The 17,612-nt window shown below is 39.5% G+C and overlaps 1 protein-coding gene across 1 annotated transcript in view; it reads left to right on the top strand.

Annotated features, from left to right (window-relative positions):
* SETD7 (SET domain containing 7, histone lysine methyltransferase) overlaps window positions 1-17,612 on the top strand; it is a 73,678-nt gene that overhangs the window by 36,509 nt on the left and 19,557 nt on the right. Inside the window, exon 4 of the mRNA XM_069105402.1 lies at window positions 5,201-5,387. Coding sequence (XP_068961503.1) covers window positions 5,201-5,387 — 187 coding nt within the window. The remainder of the gene's footprint in view (window positions 1-5,200; window positions 5,388-17,612) is intronic.

Below are 17,612 nucleotides of genomic sequence, written 5' to 3'. Positions count from 1 at the left end.
GGGACCTCACATTTGGAATATCAACCACCAAGTTACAGTTTTTAGATAGCCTATAAACATCACCATTCCTAGCTCCTTCTGCCCCGTCTTGGACCTGTCTTGTCACCGATAACTGCAGAAGCAGAAGGGAGTCACGTGGGGCTGAGCCCATCTTGTACTTTTCTTCATGTCATGGTCGCTATGGTTAAAGACTGACATTTTATGGAGAAATGGACTGCGTTCCACAGAGGATAAGTGACTTATACAGAGTCACATAGGGAAAGGTGGAAGAGAGGTGGACTTTGAACCCAGAGCTAGTGCTCTTTACACTATACAATACCCAGTGACTTCAATGTAAAGCTGAGACTAGATGAGTATGGAAAGAAATAGATGGCAAGGTATAAAACAGGAATAAATGAAAGAGCCCAAAGGCTTATGGATTACACAGAAGTCTTGAGCCTAAGCCTCACGAATACTTCAGGAAAAGAGCCAGTGGTCACGAGTTGGGGCCAATACAGAATGACATCTCAACAAATTAAATCAACATTTTAATAAATAGGGAAAAAGTTATTTTTGAGGTAATAGTCATTCCCCAATCAGATATATTTTCAGACTACCAGTTTGTTAGGGTAGAGATCAAAATGAATACACAGCTGAAAAAAGAACGAAAGTGAGAAAAAAAAATCACCAGGTGCAATTAAAAGAACTCAATCTTTATGTAGTCATAGTTACTGATAATAGAGCACGGGCCCTGGAGTCAGGAGGACCTGAGTTCAAATACGGCCTCAGACACGTGTATATACACACAACTATTTAAATACACATGTATATATTACAGATAGATAACAGGTAGGTGGTAAAACACTGGTCCTGGAATCAGGAAGACTTGAGTTCAAATTCTTCCTTAGACACTAACCCTGGGCAAGTCACTCAAACCCTGCCCCTCAGTTTCCTCATCTATAGAATGGGAGTAATAATTGCACCAACCTCTTAGGGTTGTTGTGAGAATAAAATTAGATATTTGTAAAGTGCTTAGCACAGTGCCTAACCCATAGTAAGCACTATATAAGCGTTAACTGTTGTCATCACCACCACCACCACCACCATCATCATCATCATCATCATCATCACAAGAAGACCAAAAGAGTAAAAAAAAGTGCCTTAGTGAACACTTTTCAAGGGAGGAAAGGCAGTAACCAAAGTAGTAACCAAAAGCAACAGTAGTTTAGAATATCAGTTCATTTGTAAAATCTTATGAAACAGGAAGATGGAAAAGTATATGCACAGTATCATTTGTTATGGACCAATAGGTGCTGCAGTGGACTTGGATTCACAAAGACTCATCTTCATGAGTTCAAATCTTGCCTCAGACACTTTACTAATTGTGTGACCCTGGGCGAGTCACTTAACCCTGTTGGCCTCAATTCCTTCATCTGTAAAATGAGTTGGAGAAGGAAATGGCAAGCCACTCCAGGATCTTTGCCAAGAAAACTCCAAATGGGGTCATGAAGAGTCAAACACAACAGAACAACAACAAAATCCCTTATTAAAACAGAAGCAGGGGAGGGGAAAATCAGTGTAAAGAAAGGTTGATAAGACCTAACTAAGCAAAGTTATCCTGAGATCATTTAAGTATGAAAATTTTTAAAGAACAAAAAGAAGAAAAATGGAAAGATCCCCAAAAGAGCTTTAGAAAAAACTTTTTCACCACCAAGGACAGTAAAGCCCCAACATGTGGATTAAAACATCACAGATGTATTTATTCATTTATTTATTTATTAAGAAGGTAAAAAGGGCATTAAAGAAAATAAAGACAGGGGCAGCTAGGTGTCACAGTGAATAGAGCACTGACCCTGGAGTCAGGAGGACCTGAGTTCAAATGTGGCCTCAGACACTTAACACAAAAACTAGCCATGTGACCTTGGGCAAGTCACTTAACCCCAATTGCCCTCCAAAAAACCAAAAGGCCCCTCCCCCCAAAAAAAGAAAAGAAAGACAGAAAGCAATTCTGTTGGACCAAGTATACCTAAAGGAGATCCAAGCTGGAGAATGCTTTTTGTCCATCAGGTTTTCCTTGAGACAATATGGTGCCATGGAATGAGTGCTGGATTTGGAGTTAGAGAGTCTGGGTTCTTTCACTTGGGTGTGACCATACACAAATCACTCAACCTCTCTGGGTCTCAGTCTCTTTTTCTGTAAAGCAGAGACTTTTAGTAAATGACTATTGACATTACTTTCCTGTTCTAAACTGATGATATTATGAACTTTGGAATTGTCATACAATTTGGGGGGTGAGTGGGGGGAGGTTAGAGGTGATCAGGTTAAGTGACTTGCCCAGGGCCACACAGTTTAGTAAGTGTCTGAGGCCATATTTGAACTCAAGTCTAACTGACTTCAGGGATGGTGCTCTATCCACTGCACCATCTAGTTGCCCTGAAATTTTGGGTTTATTTATGTTTTGTCTTTTTTGGAGGGCAGTTGGGGTTAAGTGACTTGCCCAAGGTCACACAGCTAGTTTTTGTGTTAAGTGTCTGAGGCTGCATTTGAACTCAAGTCCTCCTGAATCCAGGGCCGGTGCTCTATTCACTCTACCACCTAGCCACCCCGGATTTATTTTTAATAAAGAAAAAATCAAAACCTTCCATTTCCCCTCACAAAAACAGAAGCTTCTAGACACCTCCACCTAGATAAATGCATAAACAAGAAGTAGGTGAAGTTTAAAACAAAAGATGTCCAGAACATGAGCAGACTTCTCTTTAAAAACCACATTAATGCCATTTGTTCATAGAGAAGCCTGAGTGCTTTACCAACCCTTGTCTCAGTAATGCTCACATCTCTCCTGGAAGGCAGGCAGTGCGGAAGGTGTTATTATCCCCTTTCGTACTGTGCTAATGTTTATAGTGTAATTAGGAATAAGCTAGCAGGGAGGAAAAAGCATAAAAGATGTTTCGGATGCATTTCTAGAACATAAAAAGTATTTCACTCTAAGGAAGCATTATGTTTTTCTAGAGTATTTGAAAACCTCTCAGTCTGAATGGTGCAGAGCAGAAAATATAGACCTTCTATTTGTTTCTTCCTGCTGCTTTTCCATGGCTGGCCCTAATGGTAATACTCAGAAGTAACCCTGTGCTACATGACAGAAAGAGCTTCAGGCATCAGAACCTTTGAGTTGGGGAAAATAACTGAGTTTTTGGAAGATGTCATGACCAAACTATCGTTTATATCAAAAGCTCAAAGATCTTTTATGTATTCCTGCAGTTCTTAGTTATACTAAAAATATCACTCTAAGAGCTTTATGGATTAAAACACACACACTATAGACACCTGTGACCCAGATTGCTCATTATTTTTTAGTTCCTCAGTTCAACTGGGACACCATCTCTTGTGTATGTGTACTTACATTCGGGAGTATACGGAAGTAACCTGTGCCCCAGATCATTCCCACAGTTATCTTTTGGGGGGGGAGGGGAGACAAAAAATTTACCCGTGTGAAATAGGCCCAAAACAAAACCAGCTTCTCCACTGGAATAGGGTGAGGGAAGAGAGTGAAAAGAAAATGGAGGGTTTCTTTTGTCTTCCTCCCAACAGGGCTATGTGCTTATGGGTTAGCATTCTCACAAAAAATAGAAAATCAAAGTCTCGAAACTCTTATGCTAGATGCCTTATAAAAAGCAAGCAGCTACATTTCTGTAAAATGGCATTAGACCGAGAAGTACTAAGCTGGATCTTGTATTAGTTTCCAATTATGTTCTTTCTTTTGGTTCAGCACAGTAGAAAGAACACTGGATTTGTAGTCAGACGACCTGGGTTCAAATCCTGGTTCTGTTGCTACCCGTGTTACCCTAGGCATCTGTCTTAGCTTCCTTGGGCCTTAGTTTCTTCATCTGTAAAATTAGGAGTATGGCTAAACAGCCTTCTAAGACCCCTTCAAGTTCTAAATCTATGATTCTATAATCTTTTCAGCCCTTAACTCCAAGGTTTGATAAATATAGGATGGGAATTTTTTCCATTGTAGTCACTTTTTCACCTTCTGAAATTCAGAGTCAGAGGACCTGGGTTAAAATTTTATCTCTTGGGGTAGCTAGGTGGTGCAGTGAATAGAGCACCAGCCCTAAAGTCAGGAGGACCTGAGTTCAAATCCCACCCCGGACACTTAACATACTAGCTGTTGGGCAAGTCACTTGACCCCAATTGCCCTGCCTTCCACCCTCTTAAAGAAAAAAAAAAGAATTTAAAATTTTATCTCTTCCATTTAAGAGATACATGACTTTGGACATCATTAAACTTAACTGGACCTCAGTTTCCTCCTATGTAGAATGAGGGGGTTGGAAGAGATGATCTCTTAAGGGCCTTTCTAGCTCTAGGCGGGTGGATTCAGTCAAAGAGCCATACTTGAGGATGTAGAGGGTAACTCCTGCCTAGAGCTATGAATTTTCCTGTTCAGAGACAAACCGTGATAGGTTGTCAGTGACTTTCCTAAAATTGCAGCTAATTTTTTGTCTAAGCCGGATCAGAACTTCGAGCCTCCCCGTTTCTCTGCCAGGCTTCTCTTCTACTCTACTCTCTTGTATTCTTATACCTACTAATATTTTCCAGTCATATGTGCTTCAGATGATGAATTGTTTAATTTTTAAAGGTGCTTTCACCTTCTGACTCCTTACAAAGTCATCGTAAGAACTATTTATTGTCGTTCAGTCATTTTTCAATTATGCGTGATTCTTTGTGTCCCCATTTAGAGTTTTCGTGGCAAAGATACTGGAGTGGTTTGCCATTTCCTTGTCTGGATGGTGTTTTTTTGTTGTTGTTGTAGTTTTCTTTTTAGAGGGGGAAGGTAGGGCAATTGGGGTTAAGTGATTTGTCCAAGGTCACACAGCTAGTTTTTGTGTCAAGTGTCTGAGGCCGGATTTGAACTCAGGTCCTTATGACTCCAGGGCCGGTGCTCTATTCACTGTGCCACCTAGCCACCCTGCTGGATTATTTTTCAGATGAGGAAACTGAGGCAAACTTGCCCAAAGTCACATAGCTGGGTCTGAGACTGGATTTGAACTCAGGTCTTCCTAATCCCAGGCCTGGAACTCTACCTTCTGTGCCACCTAGCTGCCCCTGTAAGGACAATAATTCATAAAATTAGAATAAACTGAGCAATAGAGTGGATGAAGAAACATCTTGTTCTTATCATGTCTATATATAATGTTTCTTGTTTTTTGGTTTCTCCTACCAGGATGGAGGTACTCTGGTAGGTGAAGTTAATGAAGAAGGGGAAATGACTGGAGACAAGATAGCCTATGTCTACCCTGATGGAAGGACCACAATTTATGGGAAATTCATAGATGGAGAGTTGATAGAAGGAAAATTGGCTAACATGTCAATTGAGGAAGGAAAACCCTACTTTGAACTGGTACCAGGAAGTAAGTAAACTTTTGAGTTTATTACTCTAATTTTAAAGTTAAAACCAACGTGGTGGTGTTTTCCCCCTCTGTATTTTGTTAATATTATTCTTTTTCATCATAGATTCCATGTGAAGAAATTTTTTTTTCATAATTCGATAGTGTTGAGGGGTTACATTTAGGATAAACTTATTGATTTTTGAAGTTGTGTAAAGTTGAGAAACTTAGAGAGATTAGGCTCTGATTTGTGGTGGAGTAGAGGGATGAGAAAATTAGAACTAGCCTTTTCATTTTTCTCCAACCAGCCCAGCCTTTGTGATTTGCATAAAATAAAGGAGGTTGTTTTATGGGGTTAGGTAGAAAACAGTTTCCTCATGGGATGAATGAAAAGCACAAGATACAGAGTTTCCAGGTAATTAATAATCAATTTTATTAATTAGGCTAGTTGATAATCAATAAATTGATGGTCAGTGGTCTCCCTGCATAACCAAAGACAAAACCATGGAGATGACCAAATGCTTAAATACCTTTGGAAAAGGAGGTACCCCTGACTAGTGAAAGAACAATTAATGGGGGTGGACATATTAATGAGGAGTCTTTAACTCCTCTTGGGAAGAGTGTGGTTTGATCATGAGACTCAGCCACCCACAACAGTCTGGAAAAATGAATCCATCACTACCTAGACCATTCTGGTTGACTTTCTTCTTTGTGAGCTTGGTAGGGTGCATGCCATAGGCTTAACATGGGGGATGGGATGCATCTAGATTAGATTTTGTTCACACTCTAAACTGAGGTATGGTCTTCTAGTTGGGTGGAGTCCTGCCCAAGATTGTAGAGCTTTGTTCCCAGAGGATTTGAACAATCTCATCTCTCAGCCTTGTGCTTCAGGGACTAGCTGAATGACCTATAGGGGCTGATCCCTAAATGAGGAAATAAAGGGAGAAACTTTCATCCTAATTTAAAATTAATATAATAGAAAAAAATTAACTTCTCTGACTCACCATAATTTCATTCAAGAACAGGCCCCTGGGGATACTTGCCCTAACTGGGATGAGCATAGATAAAAGCAAAGTGAGAGTTGTGATTGAAGGAGTCTAAGGAGACAGTAGAGGAGGAAAGAATTCAAAAAATATACACAGATGATTGATAGATTGATAGATCAAGTGAGCATTTATTAACTGCTCATTATGTGTCAAACTGTGTTAGGTACTGATGAAACAAAAGCAAGCAATTCAACCTTCAACGAGCTTAATGAGGGAAGACCACATACAAAGGGTAGCTGAAAATCAAGGGAGAGAAGTGGAATTCAGGGGGTGACTGACTGGCAGGGAGGAAGAAAATAAGGCTAGAGAATTGGGAATGAAGTTCCTTTTGAAATAATGGTCTGAGTAACAACACCAGTCAGGAGAGTGGGGTCTCAGGGTAGAAGTATATCCAGGATGGGAGAGTAGCTGTCAAAGAGAAGGGAAAAAAAGACTGCAGAGTTGAGTCAAGATGAATAATCTTAGCCTGGGCGTCTCCTGCTTTCTGTGACCACACTGGTTAAGAAGAAGAACGTTATACTTTCCTGAAGAGAAGATGCTTAACTACAGCATTCCTCAGTAGATGTTGGTGGACCTCCAGATAAAAACTTAGCTGAGGATTAGGTAAAGACATGTAGAAGACCGAAAGAACTGACTCCATGCAGGGGAGAGGCTTACCAACCACAGCATCCCTAGTTTATGGCCCACAGAATATTAGATGATCCTGAGAATAACTGGACAACAAAAGATTAGCTGGAGTGGAGATGTGACATTCAGCGGAGAGAACTAGAAACAAGACTTAGGAGGGAGCAAGCTCCGTAGATAGACTCATGATAAAATTATAGGAAGACTTTGGTAGTTCTATGATTTTATTGATGTAAATTACACTTCCATGTATACATTGTGGCCACAAGTGTTCTCCTCCATATGTGTACTCCATGTGTGAGTCCTATGTACATTCACTCTTCTCACTGTGATTGTGTATATCTATGGGAGAACAAGTTCCAAGTTTAAGGAAGGGATATTATGTTACTATGCTCTTTCATTTTTTGCTTTGAACTAAACGTGTCCTCTGCCTAAGAAAAGTAGACACACTGGTAGGGACTTGGAAGTATGGTTAAGAGAGTATTCTGATCCACAAACCACCTGGAACATGAAGTAGCTTTCTGAAAGACTACAGGTGCTACAGTACCATTTATGCTGAATCGTCTTTATAAGTTAAATGGATTGGGAAAGACAATAATAGTCACTTGTTATCACAGCCAGACAAAAGGAGTACCTTTCTGTGCCCTACTAGGTGACTGTGTGATTTAACCTGGTGTGTTGAGATCAGATTGTTCACATAGGCACAGGTTATGAGATTAGAAACAAGAAGCTACTACGGTAGAAAAAGAAAGCTAAAGAAAAAAAAGTTTTGAGCCTTAAAGCTATTGATTCATAAGCGTAACTGTTTGGCTGTCTCAGTTCATAGCATAATTAAAAGTATTGCCAGGTCTTCCAAATACAGTCCAACCCTCTCATCCCCTACTCAGTCCTTTGATCATCTGCACGTTTGTCTAAGATACTGAGAACCAGCTAGATGGGCTGTCTGTTCTACTGTATATCACACTCTGGATAATATGCTTCCACTTGCTAGATGTGTGACCTTGGGGTTTCCTCCTTTGTAGAATGAGAGGGTTGAAGAGATTGTCTCTTAAGGTCCTTTTCCAGCTCCAGGCTGAATTTTTCTATTCACAGACAAACCATCATAGTTTTTAAGTGACTTTACTAAAATTGTTTTGGGGTTTTGGTTTGTTTTTTATTTTGTTTTTGTTTTTGTTTTTTTTTGCATTTTGGAGGGGGGAAGGCAAGGGCAGTTGGGGTTAAGTGATTTGCCCAAGGTCACATTGCCAGTAAGTGTTAAGTGTCTGAGACCAGATTTGAACTCAGGTCCTCCTGATCCAGGGCCAGTGCTCTATTCACTGCACCACCTAGCCACTCTAAAATTGCCTTTTCTAGTGAACAGAGCACCGGCCCTGGAGTCAGGAGGACCTGAGTTCAAATCCAGCCTCAGACACTTAACACACAACTACTCGTGTGACCTTGGGCAAGTCACTTAACCCCAATTGCCCTACCTTTCCCCCTCCAAAAAAAGCAAAAAAAAAAATTAAAAATTAAAAAAAAATTTGCCTTTTTCTTCCCATTTGCTTTTTCCTACATGCATACTTAGATTAAAATCTAGAATGATCATGGATTTCATCTGAAAAGCTCTGCATTGTTCTAAGGCTTGATAAATCAACACAATGCCATCTGAAGTTATAAATATCTGGAGTATCTCACTAACCATAGAGAATCCAGTTTCCATTGGGACTTTGCATTGGACAGTGTCTATGACAGTGGCAAACACTTTGGCTAGCACATAGCTTCCTGTTTTATTCCGCATTTAGTATCAGAAGGTTATTTGCCAGTTATCTCTACTGTTATATCTTTCATGAAATCTTGTGTGATTTATCATATACATGTTAAGTGTTCTTTGTCGAATCAAAGACTAAGGCAACATTTTGTTCTTTCCGATCAAATGACTTTTAATAAAACCATTATGCACAGTGGGATCTTACATCTTCAGCACCTTCCAGTCAATTGTGTGACTGTGAAAGTATGGTCTGCTTTCATGTGAATGACAAATAACCTAGTCTAGTCTATTTGCTTGTGTTGGGCCAGGATGGTCAATGGTAGAAGTAAAAAAGGCATTTCTAAGTGAAATGCTAATAAGAGCTAGAAGCAAAAGAAAAGGAACCTTCTGTGCTCAACATCAGTCATATCTTCTCTGTTTCTTTTTCCCCTTTAATGTTCAGATGGAGATTAGTAATATAAATTTAAAACTTCATGTGGTATGCCTTCATATAGTAATTCAAAAACAAAGCAGAGAAAGGGCTCAGGATCCTTTGATGCATGCTTGTGAAATAGAAGAATAACAGAGAATACAGCATTTGAATTGGAACTTCATAGGAAGATGATTTTGATGAGTAAGGAATGAAGAAGGAACATTTCTGGTCTAACAAATTGCATGAGCCAAGAGATGGAAACTTCTGCATGTTTGGTGAGAGAAGACTGGATAGTAAATTGGGGTCAGATTGTACTGATCCTTAGATGATAGGCTAAGGATTTTAAACTTCATTGGACGGGCAATGAGGAGCCACTGAAAGTGGCAGGGAAACAACAGCATTAGAAAATTGTATAAGGAAAATTTATCTGGTGGCAGAATGAGGGATAGACTGAAACAGGGATTGACTAGAGTGATGGAGACCAATCAGTAGGCTTTTGCAGTGGTCTGGATGAGAGGTAAAAAGGGACTAAACTAGGAGGGATGACATTGAAAGCAGAGCAGAAGAAAAGAATGTAAAAGACACTGAGGAGGAAGAATTGTCAAGACCTGGTAATTGGATGAAGGAGAAGGACATGCGCCTAGATAAATGACAGAAAAATGGTACCATTAACAGAAATAGAAAAGTTGGGAGGAATATTTATCTGAGCAGTACAAACTGACAATTTCAGCTTTAAACATGTTGATTTTAAGGTACTGACAAGACATCCAGGCACAGATATCTAATATTTAGTGGAATATCAGATGCTTAAACAGTTAACATGGAGCTTTGAGAAAAATGGCTTGGAGACATAAATTTGGGGGTCAGCTGTATTTTACTGGTACTTGAAGCAGAAGGAATGAATGGAATCACCTAAGGATAGAGTGAAAGAAGTAGAAGAGCACAAAGAAAAGGAAACAAAAATCATTAGAAAAGGTGGAAGGAAAAGTCAGGAGCACAGGTGTATGTTGTAGTGGGATCAAGAAGGATAAGTACCAACAAAGGCCCATTGGACTGGTGATTAGGACAGGACTGGTGATCTGGGAAGAAATCAGTTTTAATAAAGTGGCCAGAGATGGACAGAATATAAGGAATTAAAACGTGAATCATTATTGAGAAAGTAGCTAGAGACAGCGAGTGTAGTGTTTTGTTTTGTTTTTTGAGGTTATGGCAGTAAAGGAAGGAAACACAAAAGGTGGTGGTACTTTGCGGGGGGGATAGCAGGATCCAAGGAATTTTTTTTTTTTAATGAGGTCAGGTGATAAAAGTGAGAGTTCATAGACTCACCCCATGCCAGATCTAGAAAGGACTTAACCTGACTTCATTCATTTTATAGGTGAGGAATCATTAATTTAAAGAAATGACGTGATTTCCTGAGATACCCAACGAAGAGTCAGAGGGTCCTCATTGTCCATTGTCCAGAGTCTCAGAGCTAGTCAATGGCAGATTCAGGACTTAAGGCCAGACCTTCATACCTGATACCATGCTAATGGACCAGGGTTCTGGAGGGAATGAGTGGGGATAGGATTGAAGGTACAAGTTAGCCTTTAAAAGGATGAGAGATCTTTTTTCATTTGAGTCAGGAGGAAAGAAGCTGGGTAAAGAAAAAAATTATGAGGGAGAGAGAAAATGAGGTAAGGGAGCTTGTGTCAGATGGCCTTAATTGTCATCTCAGTGAGGTAGGAAGCAAGAGGATTTGTATAAGGAAGGCATGGGTTTGGGGGAGCTGAGGAGAACAGAAAAGGTCCAGGACAACTCCTGTGAGAAATGTGATAGGGAATCCACAAGAGAGAGATGAAAGAAGTGCAGGGCAGTGAAAAGTGAACAGCTGAACTATGGGAATTTGTAGTGGACCCAACCAGAATTGGCTCCACTTTCTCCAGCAATGCTTAGTAGCTTTGAAATGTGAGCAATGAAGGCAGATGATGGGGGTTATCTAAGCCTAGGAGTGGAGAACCTAGACAGATCAAATGTCAAGAAGGCTGTGGGGAGGACATTATAAGAATAATTGACCCCCTTAGTTGCCAATGCTCTCCCTCAAATTATCACATATCTACTCATATGTATACATGTTATTTCTGCCCAGTAAGATGTAAGTTCCTTTAGGGTAGGGAGTGATTTATCATTTTTTTCTTTATGTCCCTAGCACCTAACCCAGTATCTTACACAAGTTGGGACTACATAAAATCTGAGTAAGTTGGTAAATGAAACCAAAAGTAGACTTAGAGTTTGGGAACACTGGGAACAGTTGAAGGACTAAAAGTGATAATGATGGCAAAGGTATGAAGAAATCGGGCAGGGTTGTAGTCACAGAAGTAAAATTTGACTTTCAAAGTCTTGGATGTGGAACAGTCCAATATGATAATGAGGTCCTTGGTGTGGCTATGGTGGTGGGTATTCTGAGTAGAGATAAAGTGGGGAACTCTGAGGCCATGGTATGAGGTGGCAAGGAGAAGGTGGAGAAGGACATTTGAAGTAGATGCTGAGGTCACTGAGGAAAATGGAAGGATACCTGTGCCATGATGCTAATTAATAGTTGGAGCTAGGGAGATAGTGATCTGGACAGGTGATGGTGCAATGACTAAGTGATGATGTCAGAACATTTCTCCCGAAGTGGCAGTGAGGGAGGGAGTGCAGAATGGGAAATGTTCTGTCCTCTTATCCTCAGAGGCAGTGAGAAGACTAGCTCGTTCCATTGAAGTACAATTAGGAGAAAGAAGGAAAGTTTTAAGAAAGGCAAGGTGGAAGGAGCCCTCCAGGGAAAAGGTAAGGAAGTTTGCTCAAAAGGAAAAAGAAGTCCCACAGGGAAATAATCTGTTTAGCTGGTGCTGGTGGTTATTTTCCCCCTGAACTACATGTTTTTAATGGATTGTTTTCTGGCTTTTGATTTTGGAATTAGGTCCATATCCTACCTAATTGGAAAATGAGTTAAACACCAGTGGGATATTCAGGGACATCCCAGGGTCCTGACAAAGTTAATTTACCTTGCATGAGTAAGCATTTTATTGCAGAGACTGTTTCATGCAGTGGTTTTCAAAGTGTGTTCTGGAAAAAGGTATTTGTTCTACATTTTATTCTATGTGACCCCTTCCCTTTGTGGTATAGTGGAAAGGGAACTGCATTTGGAGTCATAGGAACTGGGTTCAGATCCTAGCTCTGCTATTCATTGCCCAGAGCTCAGTTTTTCTCACCTGTAAAACGAGGGCATTGTATTCTATAATCTCCATCATGATCCCTTTGAAATCTAGAGGCAGCATGATAAGAGTTTAAAAGGGCTAGACAAGGAATCTGGAATACCAGGGCTGAATTCTCAGCTGTGTAACCCGGGGCTTCAGTTCCTTCATCTATAAAATGGAGATAATAGTTCCTTTGACAGCAAGGAGATCAAATCAGTCAATACTTAAAGAAATTAATTCAGGTTCTTCACTGGAAGGTCAAATACTGCTTAAATTCTTTGGTCACATGATGAGAAGACAGGACTCATTGGAAAAGACCCTGATGTTGAGAAAAATTGAAGGTTAAAAAGAAAAAGGAGGTGGCAGAGGATGAGATGAGAGGATGTCATGGAAACAACAAACATAAACTTGGACAGACTTCAAAAGGTAGAGGAGGAAGAAGGGCATGGTTTGCTATGATCCATGGGGTCACAAAGAGTTGGACATGACTGAATGACTGAACACCATCTATAGTATTAGATGATGATGGTAGCATTGTTATTGTTTGAAACCACAAAATTGTGGAAAGAGAGGGAGTGGAAGAAAGAAGAGGAAGAGGGAGAGAGAGGGGGGGAGGGAAGGAGGGAGAGAAACAGAAACATTAATAAAGTGCTGGATTTGGAAGTAGAAGGCCTGGGCTTAATTTCATCCTAACTTTCCTGGGCCTCAGTTTCCTCATCCATAAATTGAAAGTTGAACTTGATAACCTCTAAGATGCCATCCTACTTGATGATCCCGTGATCATCTATGATCTCTAGGAAACTATGATTCTATCTGCGATCATTATAGTTTGAATTATTGAAATATCACAAACTCCCCCATTTTTGTTTCTTCCATGACTTAATAAGTAGCATTTAATATTTAATAAGACTCATCAGGATGTTGTCCAGCAGGTGATGAATTTTTTAAGCCACAGTCTTCTAGATGGGATTCTAAAGTCAGGGTATACTATGACAAGCCTGAGTGCTGGGAGTAACCACCCTGGTGAAACCAGATCCTTGACACTCTGAAGTATGCAGGAGCAGTAAGAGGTGGCATTGTTCATATCTTGCCAAAAATAGTGCCATTCCTCTCACTCATTCAGGTGAGGGCAGAGTTCTCCTTATTGTTGCTTGGGACAAAGGGGCATGGTTGGCAGGGTTAATTCTCCAGAGGTCTTTTGTCTGTAATGTAGTATGTGGACTGAAAGTTTGAGAATGATTCCATGCTATCATCTGACCCAGAGAGAGCTAAAAATTGCATTACCAAGAACTTTTTGACAAAATCTTAGATTTATACACTTCCATTTGCATAAAGCAATTTAAAGGCAAAATGTTAGTAGAAGAAATACAGTAACTGAGAGCTGCAGCAATAGACAAGGTGTCCCCAAAGACTTTTTTACTTTTAAAAAATTGTTTATATTTAACATTTTTTTTCAACTTTTAGTGTCAGATTCTATTCCTCCGTCCCACCCCTTCCCTAACCCTAATAATTTCTATATTAGCCATGTCACCAAAAAAGAAAAAAGCAAAAGAAAGTAGATAAAGCAAGAAAATTATACTTCAATTTGTACTCAGAGTTTTATCAGTTCTCTCTCTGGGGGTAACTACCATTTTTTTTTTGTCATGAGTCCTTTGGAATCATCTTGGATCACTGTAATCATCAGAGTAGCCAAGTCTTTCACTTGATCATTGTTACGACATTGTTGCTACTGTGTCCAGTGATCTCCTGGTTGTTCTCACTTCACCTTGCATCAGTTCATTTAGATCTTGCTGTATTTTTTCTGAAACCAAACACCTTGTTATTTCTTACAGCACAAGACTATTCCATTATAATCATATAACACAACTTTTGTTCATCCATTCCCCAATTGATGGGCATTCCCTCAGTTTCCAATAATTTGCCACTACAAAAAGGACTGCTATAAATATTTTCGTACATATAGATCCTTTTTTTTTTTACTTTGATCTCTTTGGGATACAGACCTAGAAGTGGTATTGCTCGATCAAATGGCATGCCTAGTTTTATTACCCGCTGGGCATAGTTCCAGATTGTTCTCTAGAATGTTGGACCAATTCCCTACTCTACCAACAGTTTACTAATTTATCTATTTTCCCCTTATCTCCTCCAGCTTTGTCATTTCTGATAGGTGTGAGGTGGTATGTCAAAGTTATTTTAATTTGCCTTTCTCTAATCAATAGTGATTTAGAGCATTTTTATATGACTATAGATAGCTTTGATTTCTTCTTCTGAAAGCTGCTTGTTCATATCCTTTGACCATTTATTAATTGGGTAATGGTTGTTATTTTTATAAATTTGGTTCAGTTCTCTATATTTTTGAGAAATGAGAACTTTATCAGAAAAGTTTGCTATAAAATTTTTTGATGTTACTTTATTTTCTATGGTACCTTTTATTTATTTATCTGTCTATCTATCTACTTATTTGCTTTTTTTTTTTTTTGGAGGGGGGAAGGCAGGGCAATTGGGGTTAAGTGACTTGCCAGTAAGTGTTAAGTGTCTGAGGCTGGATTTGAACTCAGGTCCTCCTGACTCCAGGGCTGGTACATTATTCACTGTATCACCTAGCCTCCCCTCTATGCTACCTTTTAGCAAAATATAATTTCCCCCATTATCTCTTACAATTAGGTCTCTTTTTGCTTTTGCTTTGTCCAAGATCAAGATTCCCACCCCTTGGACAGGTAGCACAGCGAGTAAGAGCACTGGCTCCAGTGTCGGGATGACCTGGGGATCGAATCCAGGCTCAGATACTTAGCACCACACCCAGAAATAACTGGCCGTGTAACGTTGAGCAAGTTACTTAACCCCGACTGCTTTAAAAAAAAAAAAGATTCCCACCCCTGCCTCTTCACTTCAGCTAAAGTGTAGTAGACTCTGCTCCAGTCCTTCATTTCAACTCTGTATGTCTTTCTGTCCCAAGTGAACACAACACATTATTGGATGATAGTTTCTAATCCATCCTATTTGTTTCTGTTCTATGTCTTAGTTCATCCCATTCACATTCTCAGTTATGATCACTCGCTGTGTGTTTCTGTCCATCCCATATTCCTCTCTTTATCCTTCTCTCTCTCTTTTTATCCTGTCCCTCCTCAAAAGTCTCTCTTGCTTTCAACCATTGCCTCACCCAATCTGCCCTCCCCTTTTTTATGTTGTATTATATTTTAGTTTATTTTTATTAAACATTTCCCAATTACATTTTAATCTGGTTTAGCTGGGAGTTTTGTAGGCATCAAGTTCAACATCTCTGGACTGATGACCTTTACAATCCCTTCCAACCCTAAGTCAAGGATCTTATAAAATGTATGGTTTTGTTGCTTCTCAGTGGCCTTTTTGTTGTTGTTCAGTCATTTTCAGTCATATCTGACTCTTTGTGATCCCATTTGGGGTTTTCTTGACAAAGATACTGGAGTGCTTTGCCATTTCCTTCTCCAGCTTATTTTACAGAAGCAAACAGGGTGAAGTGATTTGCCCAGGGTCACACAGCTACTAAGTTGTCTGATGCCCTCCCTTTTTCTTTATCACTACCCTATATCTCTTATCCCCTTCTCCTCCTATCTCCCTATTGGGTAAAATAAATTTCTATATTCAACTTATTGTATGTATACATTTTACCCTCTTTGAACCAATTCTGATGAGAGTGAAGTTCAAGCTTTGCCTCCCACTCTACATTTTCCCCTATACTATAGGGGAAAATATATGTGTATATATATACACACACATTTCCTTGTGCACCACTTTTGTGTGAGAAAATTTTCCCCATTCTACCTCTCTTTCTCAACTCTATTTTTTTTTAGATCATTCTACTGTAATTGACTCACATCCAGGCACACCACCCATTCCCTCTATGTAAGTTCTTTTAACTACCCTAATCTGATAAAGTTCTTAGGAGTTGTAGTGTAAACAATTTAACTCTCTTGAGTCCCTTATGATTACTCTTTCATGTGTGTCTTTTTATTCTTCTCTTAAATCTCTTGTTTGAATGTCAGATTTTCTATTCAGCTGTGTTCTTTTCATCAGGAATGCTTGAAAGTCCTCTATTTCATTAAATGTCCATTCCCCACCCCCCCCCCCCCCCCTCCCCCCCCCCCCCCCACAAAGTATAAATACTATTAATATGTTAGTATAAATACTCAGTTTTGCTGAGTAGTTTATTCTTGGTTGTAATCCTAGTTCCTTTACCCTCTGGAATATCATATTCCAAGCCTTCTGCTTCTTTCATATGGAAGCCATTAAATCTTGTGTGATCCTAACTGTGGCACCACATGTGGTATTTGAATTGTTTCTTTCTGGCTGCTTGAAGTACTTTTTCCCTGACCTGGGAGCTATGGAATTGGCTATAATATTCCTAAGAGTTTTCCTTTTGATATCTCTTTTAGGAGGTGATCAGTGAATTCCTTCAATTTCTATTTTAAACTCTGGATCTAAGATATTGGGGGTAATTTTCCTCAGTTATTTCCTTAAATATAATGTCTAAGCTCTTTTTTTGATCATGGCTTTCAGGTCATCCAATAATTCTTAAATTATTTCTTCAGTGAGATTTGGTACCTTTTTTTTTTCATTTGACCAATTCTGCTTTTTAGGGAGTTCTTTCTTCAGTGAATTGTTGTGCCTTTTTTAACCACTAGGTCAATTCTGTTTTTTAAGGTGACATTTTTTTCACTATTTTTTGTGCCTCTTTTACCAAGTTGCTAATTCTTTTCTCATAATTTTCTTGCACCATTCTCATTTCTTTTCCCAACTTTTCCTCTACCTTTAATTCATCCAGGAATTCTTGCTGGCCTTGGGTACAATTAGCATTTTTCTTTGAGTTTTTTTCTCATTGTTTTCTTCTTCTAAGTTTATGTCTTGGTCTTCCCTGTCACTGTGGTAGTAGTAGCTTTTGATGGTTGAGTTCTTTTTCTTGTTGTATGCTCATTTTCCCAGCCTGTTTCTTAACTTTGAGAGTTGGGCTGTGTTCACCAGGAGGTGGGAACACTCTGTCCCAAGCTTCAGGCTTTTTTTTTTGTGCTGCTGTTTTCAGAGCTAGTTCTGTGGTGGAGGGGGGGGGTGTCTGCAAGTTTTGGGTGTGGTCTTCAGAGGTGTGGTCACTCATTTCCTGGTCTATATTCTGGTCTTTACCCAGAAATGGTCCCTGATCCCCTGTAGCCACAAGTACTAGCATTCCTCTTG

This window comes from Petaurus breviceps, unplaced genomic scaffold, assembly GCF_028583685.1.
Source record: "Petaurus breviceps papuanus isolate PSGF00001 unplaced genomic scaffold, PetGlider_PUasm1.0 76, whole genome shotgun sequence".
NCBI lineage: Eukaryota > Metazoa > Chordata > Mammalia > Diprotodontia > Petauridae > Petaurus > Petaurus breviceps.
The sequence above is the reverse complement of the archived record's forward strand: the minus strand, read 5'-3'. Positions and strand labels throughout refer to the sequence as shown.